This window comes from Haliotis cracherodii, unplaced genomic scaffold (assembly GCF_022045235.1).
Source record: "Haliotis cracherodii isolate W230 unplaced genomic scaffold, xgHalCrac1.p SCAF_10, whole genome shotgun sequence".
In the NCBI taxonomy this organism is placed as follows: domain Eukaryota; kingdom Metazoa; phylum Mollusca; class Gastropoda; order Lepetellida; family Haliotidae; genus Haliotis; species Haliotis cracherodii.
The window spans coordinates 2128551-2143078 of NW_027266265.1; the positions used below are offsets into that span (position 1 = coordinate 2128551).

Sequence of the window (14528 nt, forward strand, 5' to 3'; positions counted from 1 at the left end):
ATTCCCAGTCATGTAATTGATTGCCCTAGGATTTTTCCAGGTCCATTCAAGAACACTACAGCTGCATGCACATGTTGAATGATTCAGTGTTTGTTTGTTTGTTTAATGCTGCACTCAGCAAAATTCCAGCTATATGACGGCGGTATGTAAATAATCGAGTCTGGTACAGTGATTGATATCATGAGCATCGACCCACACTATTGGGATACAAGGACATGCATCAACCAAGTCAGCGAGTCTGACAACCCGCTCCCGTTTTCAGTGACGCATCAGTGACTGAATTGATGTCCGATACAATATCCTATTCTGACTTCCCGTGTCGTAGAAAGTGAATAATTGACGTGCCCTTGCATGTGTTTGTGACAGGTGCCACCGGTGGAGCAGGATACCCTCACCTTTTCGTGAACACTTAGCACCATCACTATTTGATAGTGATCCATAAACACAGGCTTATAATACAGCCAGAATCGCACAATGTACTCCACTTTTAGCAGATATTTTTTATGATTGTGGAGAAGTTGTTGTCACTTTATTATGATTATGGAAATGTGTTTTGTCGCCCATACACCCCCCCCCCACACACACACACACCCCTACCCCCACTGAAATAAGTGTCTTCCTTGCAAATGAACAAAGCAACAAATACAGTTACAGTATATGCTATTGAAATAATCACACATGCCTTTGTTGTCCGAATAAGTGCGCTTTTATTCATCAGACTGACTTCAAGGGACTCTATGACTATGGACTTTCGAAATGATCTTAATAGGGACGACAGTTGTAAAAGACAGTAGAAACATGGTTAGAAATAAATTATTACATAAAGGAACACTCCAGTACCTTAAAGCTGAAAAGGGGATTATTACAGGCAGATAGAGCTGATCTGTGATTAAAATGGTGTGAATGTTTGATTAAATGTATGCCCTTTGTCGTTACGAGAGACCAGCCAACATATCTCGAACTATCGCTTGAAAATAAATCTAGCGTTTTCCTTCATGGTACAGTCTGTCCTCTCATCAATACCATATCGGCGTCTGAATCCTCTCCACGCGCGGCTGGGTGTCATGGCGGACTTAGTACGCTAGAAAATGGAATACATTGGATTTGATAAAGTTCAACGTTATGTCTTAAATCTTACTACTTCATGAAATCATCTATTGTTATACAAAAACTTGGATATAAGTTCGATCTTCGTCATGTGTCATTGCATATTGACTTTGTGGTCGAGAAACGGCCAATCACAGAACAGTGTAACATTTATAAAATGTGGGTACATACCTGAGCCAACGAGCCTGTTTTCTTGAGGATCTGTATCACCATGGTGATGGGAAGGGGTACTACCGATGACACGGCGATGCACCAACCAATGATGACGGCGAAATGCGGGTAGTCATACCTCCCGTAAGTTGGTGGTTTGTACGACACAATGGTCACCCCCATAGCCACCTGCCGCAACAATGGCTGTTTGTTTGATTGTTTGTGTGTTTGTTTGTTGTTTAACGCCGCATCCAGCAGTATTCCATCTATATGCGGCGGTCTGTAAATAATCTAGTTTGGACCAGACAATCCAGTGACGGACATCATGAGCATCGATCCACGCAATTGGAATACGATGACATACCAAGTCGGCGAGCCTGATATCCCTATCACGTTAGTCGCCTCTCACGACAAGAATGGGTTGCAGAAGACCCATTCTATCCCGGATCTACAGGGGTAACAATGACAGTCAATTTAGGACAGGACCTGAAGTGGTTTACGTATACACATGTTATTTAAGGATTGACTGTGGTTTTTTTCGGTTCATTGAGGTATGAATCGAAAAACTGATGTGCAAACTGTATGAATCCGCGTAGTACATCGGTTTTTCGATTCATACCTCAATGAACCGAAAATAATACACAGTCAATGCTTATAATTAAATTCGACAACGTAAAACATGTTTTATCTACAATAGTTTAACCCAAAACAGTTGCATATATAAAAATGACGACATTGATAAACATTTCAGGTGTAGGAATACATACAGTGGCGTGACATGAATCAGGTGATCGTTTAATTTATGCACATAACTTGACACGCCTACACAGTCAGTAGCCAATCAACGGAGAGTGGGATTAAAACACTGTTCATTGGACCTGCCAATTAAGGCAAGAGGCGAAAAGAACTGCAACAGTCAAACTGTAGCGAACCGGAAGAAATATGTACGAGAGAAGGCGGCTGTTTCAAATAACTTGGTCATTTACCGCGTGCCTCAAACATTACTTCCCTGATTACGGTCAAACACAGTTGGAGAAATGGTAGTTAGAAATGAAACCCGAAGACATGAAAGTTGAACCGAGGCGAGCGGGAAAAGAACAGGCGAGCGAGAAATTGACTTACCAACAGAAAGACTGGTATGATTACGAAACACAACAGTTTTAAAACAATTGGTAGTCGTTTTCCAATCATTACCTCCACGTCAACATCGAAACGCTTGACACCTGGTAAACATAGTACCGACAATAACTAAACACTTCAACAATATACATCTTAATACATATTTCAATATACAGTGGAAATAACTGTTACGAAACGTGCTTTCTGCTGATAGCGCTTGTGCAGTCTGAAGCAGCATGTTTATGGATTTTATTACAAGATAAGATACAGTGGACAAGCACGTATGTACAAAAGAGTATCATGATTACTTTACATCTTTTTAGTATATTTGTCTTATATTTCTATAAGGGATTAGTGCTGCAGTTTCTTTTAGTGGATAACGCCCCGAAGTCGAACCAAATTGTATCTTGATTCTGTCTTTGATTTGCCTTGATTATGAATGACCCTTGGTTTGGTGCCATGCATCTGCCCGAGACAAGTGAGTTAACTGACTTTAAAAGTCCAGTTTCCACCCTTGCCGAACTAGACTGGAATTCCTGGGCTCGATCGCAGAGCCACCAGTGGCTATTACGAGTTATCTCCCTTCTATGCCTCGCCGATGGACCAATCAGTTTTCACCTCTAATATCACTTGCATTTGCTTCAAACAAAATGGTGGCGCCCAGTCAAGACAATCTTATCGATAATAAAGATCTATATTGTGATAAAGCGGTTCTTAAGTAGCGAAGTGCATCAAACCACGTCAGCACCTTGATTAAAAACATGAAAAGATTTGAAAAATATCTGTTGACACCGAGTTGGCTGTGCACATGCTTTGCAAATCCTGTAATGGACTAAAATCTGCATGACAGTTTACGAATAGCGTTTCGATTTCGTTGCGCGATTTTGATTGGACTATGTACAAACTCGTTAGTCCAGCCAAAATGTAACTCCATAATGCCAGCCTAGTTCGGCAAGGGTTAAAACAAGACTTTCATAGTGCGTTAACTCTCTTGCCTCGGGAAGATGGGTATCATGATGCCATCGTGGATTTATCACCAAAGTTTCAGCACCGCTTTTGACTTTTCTGCTACCTGAAGCTGACACGCAGTAATTTACCAGTAACTAAACTACTGTTATGGCATATGTGAGTGTGTGAGTGAGTTTGGTTTTACGCCGCTTTTAGCAATATTCCAGCAATATCGAGGCGGGGGATACCAGAAATGGGCTTCACACATTGTACCCATGTCGGGATTCGAACCCGGGTCTTCGGCGTGACGAGCGAACGCTTTAACCACCAGGCTACCCGACCGCCCCTGTGAGTGAGTGACCTGGGTGTAACGCCGCTATGAAGTATTCTAGTCATGTCACGGCATGTCAGCTTAATGTGGAGGAAAGGCCGGAGTGTAGTCTCTCAGACCACTTAAGTGAAACCCACGGGCAAACCTACAAACGTAATCGGGGAATCGAACCCGGTATTCGAACCCGCAATCATATGTTTCTGGCATACCCAAGGGACATAAGCTGAGAAACCGCGCGGGTTCACTGATCCAACGAAACTCATCTCAGGGTACACGCATACCCAACCTACCATAGCACCAGCCCACAACAAGACATTCCATCGTTCCGACGACAAAACAGCCAACGGCACCAACATACCAATCGCATAACTGGAATATGTACACTCCTGCCTGGAATAATAAGCAAAAAATCAGTGATATTTTGAATTTAAATAAAATAGTATCTAATATTGCACGTGCAAACCCCCAGATGAAACAGTATGATACGGTATTGTGAACGAATTCCAATAATGCAGACAGATTCTCCATCGAATTCGATGTATCACACTCGTCTTAGAAGATGGTGACATGTTAAATCTGAAGTATTGTTGAGAACGCTGTTCAAGGTGATGACATTCACTCCTCCTTTGGGGAAGTGCCTTAAATATCATATATATATTACTTATGTATACTGACCCGTAAAGATCCGGGGTAGAATAAGTTTTCAGCAATCCATTCAGGATGGTCAGGCTCGCGAACTTGGTTGATACATGTCATCGATACCAATTGCGTCGATCGATATATTGCTCATGATATCATGATATATTACTGGATTGTCTGGTCCAGACTCGATTATTTTGACCGCCGTCATATGTTGCTGAGTGCGGCGTTAAACAACAAACCAAAAAGATCCGTGAAGATCCGGGTTAGAGAATTTACTTGTCGTAAGAGGCGATTAACGGGATCGGGTGGTCAGTATCGCTGACTTGGTTGATGCATGTCATTGAATCGATGCTCATGATATCAAACACTTGATTGTCTGGTCCAGACTAGATTATTTACAGACCGCCGTCATGTAGCTTGAATATTGCTGAATTGGTTAAACAACAAACAAACAAGCAAGCAAACAAACAAACAAACTCATGCTTATGCATGTGATCAGCATGCACACGAGTACGTGCGTGGGCCACAGAAAGGCGTCACCTACTCACTGATCGCGATACTCACACTTGTGGTGAAAGGAAGCCCGACGAGAAACACAGCTCCCAAGAACACGGCAGCCACAACAGTCTGGAGGTGTTTCATGTGAAGCCGGCGTGGCCAAATATCTTCTATACACGCAACGGTAGCCTCGATATTTGCAAACTGTTCCAATATAGCATGAGCATACTTAAATACAGTCTACGTGGCAAAGTATTTGATACTGATCTCTAAAACATCCTCAACATTATTTATAACAATAAATGCCGTGAACCCATTCGGTGTCATTGTTTCATTTTGTGTCCGATTCGAAAGGTTTAAGGCAAAACATAGACGCCCAATCAAATAACTGCTATGAGCGAGAGATGTACTGCGATGCGTCAGTGATGGGAGAGATGACGATACTGACGTTATGATGGCGAAAAGGTCCGGGACATTAATGGTAAAAATGCAGGAATTATACAGAGGACACTGAAGGAAGTTCTCAAGAAATCTCAATGTCATCATTTCACAATCCCATTTGGATCGATGCTCATGATATCAATCACTGCATTGTCTGGTCCAGACTCGATTATTTTCATACCGCCGTCATATAGCTGGAATATTGCTGAGTGCGGCGTTAAACAACAAACAAACAAACATAATTTCACAGCAAATTGAATCACCATTGAATCGATGCCCATCATGAGGACCACCAGGAAGAAGAGCAGGGACCACAGCTGGGAGGCTGGCAGCAGCGACACTGCCTCTGGGTACACGATGAACCCAATGCCAGGACCTGTACAGACATCCTATCAGTCGTATCAAACATATCATATCATGTCATATCACGTTATATCGGGGCGGTGGGATAGCCTAGTGGTAAAAGGGTTCGCTCGTCACGCTGAAGACACGGGTTTGATTCCCCACATGGGCACATTGCGTGAAGCCCATGTCTGGTGTCCCCTGCCGTGATATTGTTGGAATATTGCTAAAAGCGGTGTAACACCAAACTCATTCGCTCACATTATATCACGTCACGTCATATATTACATGTCCAGATTGTATGAATGTGTATGCATAAATGTAGTGCGGAAATGGTATGAGCCAATCAACTCCTATCAGACCTAATCAGAAATGAATCTGTTGATTGAACGTTGGTATTAGTGACTGTGTATTCATGAGGTTCAATGTTACATACCCCTGTTCATTGAAATATTACGATCATAATCCCTGGACAATATTTCAATATGAAGATTACATAACAGATCTTGGAGAGTGATTATGCTCTGTCGTTTATGTTATAATCGTAATATAGCGTTTACTTGTTTTGGGGCCATATTGGAATATTTTGTTTGCTGTTTAAGGCCGCACTCAGCAATATTCCAGCTATAATGACGGCGGTCTGTGAATAATCGAGTCTGAACCAGACAATGCAGTGATTGGCATCCTGAGCATCGATCCACATAATTGGGATGCGATGACATGCAATAACCAATTCTGTGCCCTCGGTAAATCTGTTGAACTGTGATGGGAACATCTCTGATGCTAAGTATCCTTGAAATTGACTAATAATTTCCCACCTTCTACATAAGGAGATGAATACCAATCAAGAATGTGGCCTTTGCTGCATTTTAATTTGATTTTGCTTCCCAAACGCACTTTAGTATTGTCAAAACTATGTACAATGCATCCATAACTTGATACGTTTTCCCGAACAACCTGCACAAGATGTCTTGGATTTTGTTGATGTGTAATGTCCTGAATGCGTGCACCATAAAATGTGAAACCAGTTGAAGAATTGTTTGTATAATTCAATTTACTGTTATTCCCATGCATTGAAGATACCATTTTAAAGGATACGATGCACCAACCAAGTCAGTGGGCCTGACTACCCGATCCCGTTAGTCGCCTTTTTACGGAAAGCATGGGTTGCTGAAGACATACATGTATTCTATCCCGCATCTTCAAAAGGGCGTATATTGGAATAATTACATGATGAGGATACATGGGGTTGAGGACAGACTCTGATTCCTAACTCACCTGAGGTGATGACATCAGCTACCGGTCGTCCTAGGTCATGAGCCAGGAAACCCACAGTCGCAAATACCACAAACCCGGAAAACACACTTGTCAACTCCGCTATCAGAGGGATTAGGAAAGAATCTCTGCAAACGTGTAACACCCAACATCAAATTTTAGCAAACTACAAACAGCCACCATACGTTAAACATTTATTAGTCATATAAATTTGAATGGATCATGATCAGCTTGAACAATACACAGACATGTTCCATAATTGACTGAAACAGCATAGCACGTTTCTCAGATAAGTACATACAGTATAATACAATGTTAGATTTTCCAAAAGAGCTACTTTGTGTGATTTGTTTGTTTATTTGTTGTTTAACGCCGCATCAGCAATATTCCAGATATATGACAGAGGTCTATAAATAATCGAGTCTGGACCGGACAATCCAGTGATTGACATAATGCGAATCCTTACACGCAATCGGGATACGACGACATGCATCAACCAAGTCAGCGAGCCTGACCACCTGATCCCGTTGGTCGCCTCTTACGACAAGCATAGTCGCCGTTTACAGCAAGAATTGGTTACTGAAGACCTATTCTAAACCGGATCTTCACGGGTATTCAGCGTTCAGAAGAGTTACCCAACCTGACAATGTTGTTATGGGGAGAGTTGTGGCTTGTCAAGGTGATAATAGTGCCCCACGCAGGACCCACAGAGAAGAACACTTGAAGAAGTCCTTCCAACCACACCTGTGGAAATAGAACCGTGGGATGTGCAGCTCTTGTTACCATGACGACATTCACAGACGTGTATCCGAGAGGAAGGAGGAAATACATCGAAATAACACAAGTAACTTTACGATACACTTGCACAGCATATAAATACATGTATCAATAAACAGTATGACCACCACATGGATCATTTACAGACCGCCGTCATATACCTGGAATATTGCTGAATGCGGCGTTAAACAACAAATAAACAAAACCACCACATGAACATTAATTTCAAATGAAACGAGGAATAATCAAGAGATGCAAAATAAATATCTATCACAACTTTTTTTCCATTGTTGGAAATGTTTGAGACGGCAGGTAGCATATGTCCGTCCAGTTCTGCACATGAAATGACTTCTCACCTTGTCATAACTTGATAACTACTTACCTGTGAGTGTTGAAGACGGTTAAAATCTGGAGTAATGTAATACATAATCCCTTCCATTGAACCCGGCTGCATGCACGCCCTCACCAGCAGGACCGGCAACAATATGTAGGGCATCAACGTCGTCACATAGACAACCTGTTGATACATATACATTTTTGTTACATGGCTGTACGTGGGTCCCTAAACATATTTGTTGGTTTGTTGTTTTACGCCGCACTCAGCAATATTCCAGCTATATGACGGCGGTCTGTCAATAATCGAGTCTGGACGATTAACCACTAGGCTACCCGACTGCCCCTTAAACATTTACAGAGAGCAGCTGAACTATTTGTCAAAGCTACAAACCTGTATGGTTTTTTTTGACAAAAGTTTGCATGCTTAATCACACTGTCACCAGCTACATCTTAAATTGCCTCTCTACATTTGTGAATTCTCGTGAAATCTCGCACTATTTGCAATGCAGTTTCAGATTTAAACATAAGAAAGCAAACGTCTTTGACCAAATACTGTAGTTACTCAACATGTTTGTTTGCACCAGACAAGGGGCTTCACAGATTATTCCCAAGTTGGAAATCGAACCCGGAGATTGGGCGTGACATACTAATGCTTTAACCACTAGTTACACACCCTCGTTGAAATAGCTCTACTATCTTAATATTGTGTCATATCTATACCACTTGTATTGAGGTTTTCCATTATTCAAGACGAACATGACGAACAAGTATGGGTTTACTCCGCTCTCAGCAATAGTCAAGCACACTACGGAGGCGGACATGATCGAGCTTCACACATTGTGTGAAAGTATGGAACACCACAAGGGATATGTCTTACTCTTAGCGAGTTAGCGAGTTGGGTTAAACGCCACTTTTAACAGTATTCCAGTATATCGCGGTGTGTCAGCTTAATATTGGAGGAAAGCCAGAAGTGATGCAGGTCTCAGATGTTTACCACTTCGGCTAAACCCACGAGCACGGGTATGGTGCTGACAAACCTAGAAACATAATCGGGGGAACTGGGATTCGAACCTACAATCATTTCTGGCGTGCGCAAGGGACGCAACTCTGCACAGCGAATCGCGGCGGGCGCATTAGACGACTGGGCCACCCGTGCCCCCTTTTTACTAAAGAGATACGATAGATAAATGTTGGTTCTCATTAGTAACTATACCTTGCCAATAGATCGAATTCCTTTCATGATGCAAAGAAACATCAACACACATGTAATAAACCAGCAGACAAGAAGATGAAGCTGAACAGGCCCAACATCATCTAGTCCGGAGGAGATTCCCAGCACTTTGTTTCTAAAACAGTCAGTGAGTTTAAATTCACATTTCTATGATATACAAACCTGTCGACAAAATGACAGTAAAAAATATCCAGTAACATGCCAGAGGTCTGTATTCAAACTGTCAGGAGGACAATTAATAGATTAATAGACTATTACATAAAGACTAAATTGCACGTTCGGGTTAAAGACCGTCAGAATTCAAAGTTCATTAACCCTCCTTCAGTGACCATGGCACAGTATGTTAATAAAAGCGAAAAAGCTCTTTCAATATTCAGATGAAATCTCTGCCAAATTCTGAGTAGATTGTACGATGCCGTCTATATCAGGTGCATGTGTTAATGGTTCTCTTTGACAAAGTCAAATGAATGATTTCAATGTTAATGCGAAACCATACACAGAAATAGTGTATATTCTTTGATTCGTGCATATGTAAGTCTAAAACGTAATATTTTGTTCCAATAATAGATATAAACTTACTGCCAGAATTCCTCTGCTGCTGTATGACCACGTACCGTGATCAACCCATGGTCATGGGATACATTGGTTTCACCATACGAGACTGTGACAGCTGATGCTGATCTGTTTATACTGATTGCACCTATATCTGCCGATACGTTCGCGCCACGTCTTAAATCACCAACAGCCACACACTGGGGTGTGTTCCATGAGTTGCCACAGGTGGTCCAGGGCAGGACGGTGGAGAAGGAGCTGTAGAAGTAGTAGAGGGCCCAGGCTAACAACATGCTGAGGTATGGGATGCAGTTGCAGCTGAGAGTCATGATACAAATTCCAATACCTGCATATATGTAAAGCAAATGCTATCATTCTATGTATGGGTGTGTGTGTACATTTAAACGTGACATATTATCGCATCAGTTATGAAGTTGGAATTTAAATGATTAAGATTCATAGAAGCCTCACTGTATCAGTGGCACAATGAAGTAAATGTGAGAGATGCTGAATTGATATCGTGTGTTTCTTATGACTATGATGATGGTTTTGTTTCTATTTCAACTTTGTTAAACCTAACGTGAGCCTTTTCACTAGAATGAGTAAGTGAGTTCAGTATTTCAGTTTTACCTGTTTTTAGAACTCACAAGCACGGGCATGGTGTTGAGAAACCTTGAAAAAAGGAAAAAAACCACTTGTGTGCGTACACATGGGACGCAACTCTGCACAGCAAATTGCAGCGCCTTAGAGGACAGGGCCACCCGTGCCCTCTTTTCACAAGAAGTGAAATATATTCACATATATAATAAACAATGGCCATTACTTGCTATGACCTGTCATTTGCCAGAAGGCCTCATCGAGTTCGACAACGTATGGATGCTCACTTGGGGAAAACAAATGTAAGTTTAAGACGGGTCTTAACGTAAAATGTCTCTTCATAAGAAAGTCATATGCATTTCGAGATTTGGAAAACGTCTGAGACCTGCATCACTTCGGGTTTTCCTCCCACATTAAGCTGATATGCCGTGATATAACCGGCGTTAAACCCAACTCACTCACTTACTATAAGCTGTTTGAAGTCTGTCATACTGACCTTTCATCAGTGGACACATCGCCCACACTCCAATTGGACCTTGACGTGAAAATTGACCAAGATACGACTCCAAGAAGAACAGTGGAATGGCCACGATGATGGTGAAGAACATGTGGGGGATGAGAAACGCACCTGCAACAATACCAATAAGATACATCTAGGTATCCTTGCACATGCTTCTTTGGTCTCAATATTGTGATAACAGAGGCACCAAATGTTGAAATTGTATCGAACATTCTTGTACTTGATGCTTACTGACCTAATAGGCTATGTAATCTGACAAATCAACGTTAAACAAATGTTAACATTTTAGGACTGACTGCCATACTTATTATCAAATCATGCTTTGAAACAATTAATAATCATCATTATTAAAACTGTCCAATGATCATGATCAATATGTACAAATATACTTCTGTGTAATTGTGACTTCCCTTTGTTCTCCCATTATTTCATCGTTTGTAATAAAATTTAGACCGACAGCGCCAGAGAAGAACCTGTCTCGGTTATCCCACAAAACAGATTCCACTAGGTTTAAAATGTTAAACAGAGGTGAAAATAATATGAATGGATCACTGACAATCAGATGTCCGGCTGCACCGATAGCACCATCCACTCACAGAGTTTATGCGTGTACAGACCAACATCACATTGTGCGTGTACAGACCAACATCACATTGTGCGTGTACAGACCAACATTACATTGTGCGTCTACAGACCAACATTACATTGTGCGTGTACAGACCAACATTACATTGTGCGTGTACAGACCAACATCACATTGTGCGTGTACAGACCCACATTACATTGTGCGTCTACAGACCAACATTACATTGTGCGTGTACAGACCAACATTACATTGTGCGTGTACAGACCCACATTACATTGTGCGTGTACAGACCAACATTACATTGTGCGTGTACAGACCAACATTACATTGTGCGTGTACAGACCAACATTATATTGTGCGTGTACAGACCAACATTATATTGTGCGTATACAGACCAACATTATATTGTGCGTGTACAGACCAACATTACTTTGTGCGTGTACAGACCAACATTACATTGTGCGTGTACAGACCAACATTACATTGTGCGTGTACAGACCAACATTACTTTGTATAAATAGTTTTATATTTGAAGTATTGGTATGTTACAAACTTAAATAGTTTTATATTTGAAGTATTGGTATGTTGTAAACGTAAATATGGTTACTGAGTTTGATTTAGATTTAACCTTGGAACAAACGAGTTTCTTCAGGATAGATCTGCGTCTCTTTATCTTGCAAATTGGTCTCTGAGATGACAGGCAGGAGCCCGCAGCACTTGTCCAGTGTAACTAACTACCAGCACGTTCTACACAGTACTAGAACAGTCCAGTGTCATTAGAACATCACAGAATATTTCATATGTTTCTATAACATCCAGACTATTCGGAAGCTTACAGTTAAATACAGTTAATCTAAATATAATAATATCCTCCTCACTGCTTACATTATATAGTACTACATTCCTGACAACAAATCATTGTTTAAATACAATTCAGTGAACATCTACTGAATCTCAACAGAAACAATGTAATACAATTACAATTATTGTACGACAATAAGTTACACTGCCATATAACACTGATATTAGTCTAGAGCAGAAGCTTGATTGCAACGATGATGAGAAAGCTAGCTTATCCCTTTGCTACAACATGCACGTCTGAACATGTGTATATGTGATGTGAGAGATGTGATGTGATTGTATCAACTGCGGAATTCGTGTCCGGAAATGTCTGTAAATCCGATCATAGCATTCATGACAAGGGTGCATTTGCATACGACAATAAACAATAGTTATGTGTTACAAAGGTGTAGCTTCAAATGTAATAACCACCCAAACTTAATTCACACTGGAAATCATCACAGGCAAATCTAACTGTATTTGCGTTTGTGTCAACGGTGTAAAATCGTCCTTTGGTCCCATTGCTAATCTCTTTTCTTTGGAGATAATGCAACCCCGATCGGTAGGTCAGGTTCGATGACTTGTATCATCATTCTCCGACGGGGTGGATCGGTTATCATAACATCAATCCCTTAGTTGTCTGGCCGAGACTCGATGAATTACAGGCCGTCATCAGTTAGAATATTGCTGAGTGTGGCGTCAAAACAAAACAAAACAAAACATGTGTCATGTTCTGAGCTTCGAGCTTTGATGTAGTTATGTGGTTGTGATAATAAGTTAGGCCTTACCTCCACCGTTTCTTTGACAGACATAAGGGAACCGCCACAGGTTTGGCAGGCCCACTGAATAGCCCAGAAGAGCAATGGTACTCTGGAACTTGTTTGACCATTGTGCCTTTGTCATAGTTTCCTCTTCATACTGCTCACTGGTACTGTCCTGGAGAGACACAATGTCGACCTGCTCTTTACCAATCATTGTTGCAATATGGCTGCAGACAGCTCGACACTTTAAGCATCGCTAATTATTCAGGAAGTAATTAGGTCATCAGAAACGACAAATACTGTCATTGTAATGAGACACCAGCGGGTAATGAAATTTAATTTGGTTGAATACAGTGAAATACAATATCTCTTGAAGGTAACGCCAGATATAAAGGGAGGCTATTCAAGGTTGGGTGTGCTACCGGAAGGGCTATACATAGGACTTGTAAAGCCCGGGTACTTCAGTCTCTTCTGTGGTGTCGCCGTTACAGTGCCGTCTGTTTATTCTCGTTATTAACTTTGCCACGTGTTTCTATCACCATCTTAGAAGGGAGCCATCCTAAGACATTAACAAGAAACTGGATAGTTTTCTACAACAGTTATCCACATCTCAAGAAGAAATCGACAGGACTGTTGATTATAAATCTGTTAATCTACAAGATAACATGGTTCGAACAGCGGCAGAAATTCAGAACCTCAAAACTGAAGAATAATAAATTGCGTATGGTAACGGGAAGGGCGCCGATTTCAGTAACATTTCATTTCAGAGACCCTTAAAAATTGGAAGGAAATGAAATTTGCTGTTTTTCACTCAAAATTGGACTACTTGCGCCAAGGACTCACGCATTGAGCGTAGACATATGCTGATAAAGCTAGCCGACTCATCATATTGAGACGGTCTGCCAATATGATTGTAATGATCTTGCTGATGATTCTAAGGATGATTGGCGTATTTCTAGAGCGCAAATCAAAACTATCAAGAAACTGGACAAAAAAGAAGTCAAATCATCAAGACATGCCCAAAACAAGTTTGCAAGACTAACAGCGAGGCTACGTTTCGGGATGGGGCTTATCCAGCCAAACTCTTTCAAGGACGTCTTTTTGGCCCGAGACTTTGGAGCGGCACGTGTTTTAAGTGCGGAGAACTCACCAACATTCCTCACCACTCGCATGTTTCCGTAATCTGTAACAAGGCTCGTCCCCAACTCGAAGGCGCAAGCCAATCCGAATGTACGTCAGGATATGGGTACTTCGATCAATTTAATCCCGAGTTATTTCTTTTTGGCAATATATCGATCCACGCAATTGGGACCGATGACATGCATCAACTAAGTCAGCGAGTCTGACCACCCGGACCAGTTAATCGCCTTTTACGATAAGCGTAGTCTCCTGTTACTGCAAACATGGGTTGCTGATGACCTATTCTACCCCGGATCTTTACGGGTCATATTATCAAGGGTGTATTAATTCGGGGG

At 41.4% G+C, this 14528-nt stretch overlaps 1 protein-coding gene across 1 annotated transcript; it reads right to left on the minus strand.

The window, feature by feature from the left end:
* Positions 1 to 961: 961 nt before the first annotated feature.
* LOC139444980 (sodium- and chloride-dependent glycine transporter 1-like) lies at positions 962 to 13195 on the minus strand. The gene is made up of 13 exons (XM_071226020.1): positions 13081 to 13195; positions 10843 to 10974; positions 9777 to 10095; positions 9180 to 9312; positions 8013 to 8147; positions 7494 to 7597; positions 6857 to 6981; positions 5500 to 5612; positions 4862 to 4999; positions 3946 to 4045; positions 2380 to 2480; positions 1279 to 1446; positions 962 to 1081 (listed from the first exon to the last, which is right to left on the minus strand). The coding sequence occupies exons 1-13, from the start codon at positions 13193 to 13195 to the stop codon at positions 962 to 964; spliced, it is 1803 nt and encodes a 600-aa protein (XP_071082121.1).
* Between the last annotated feature and the right edge of the window lie 1333 nt (positions 13196 to 14528).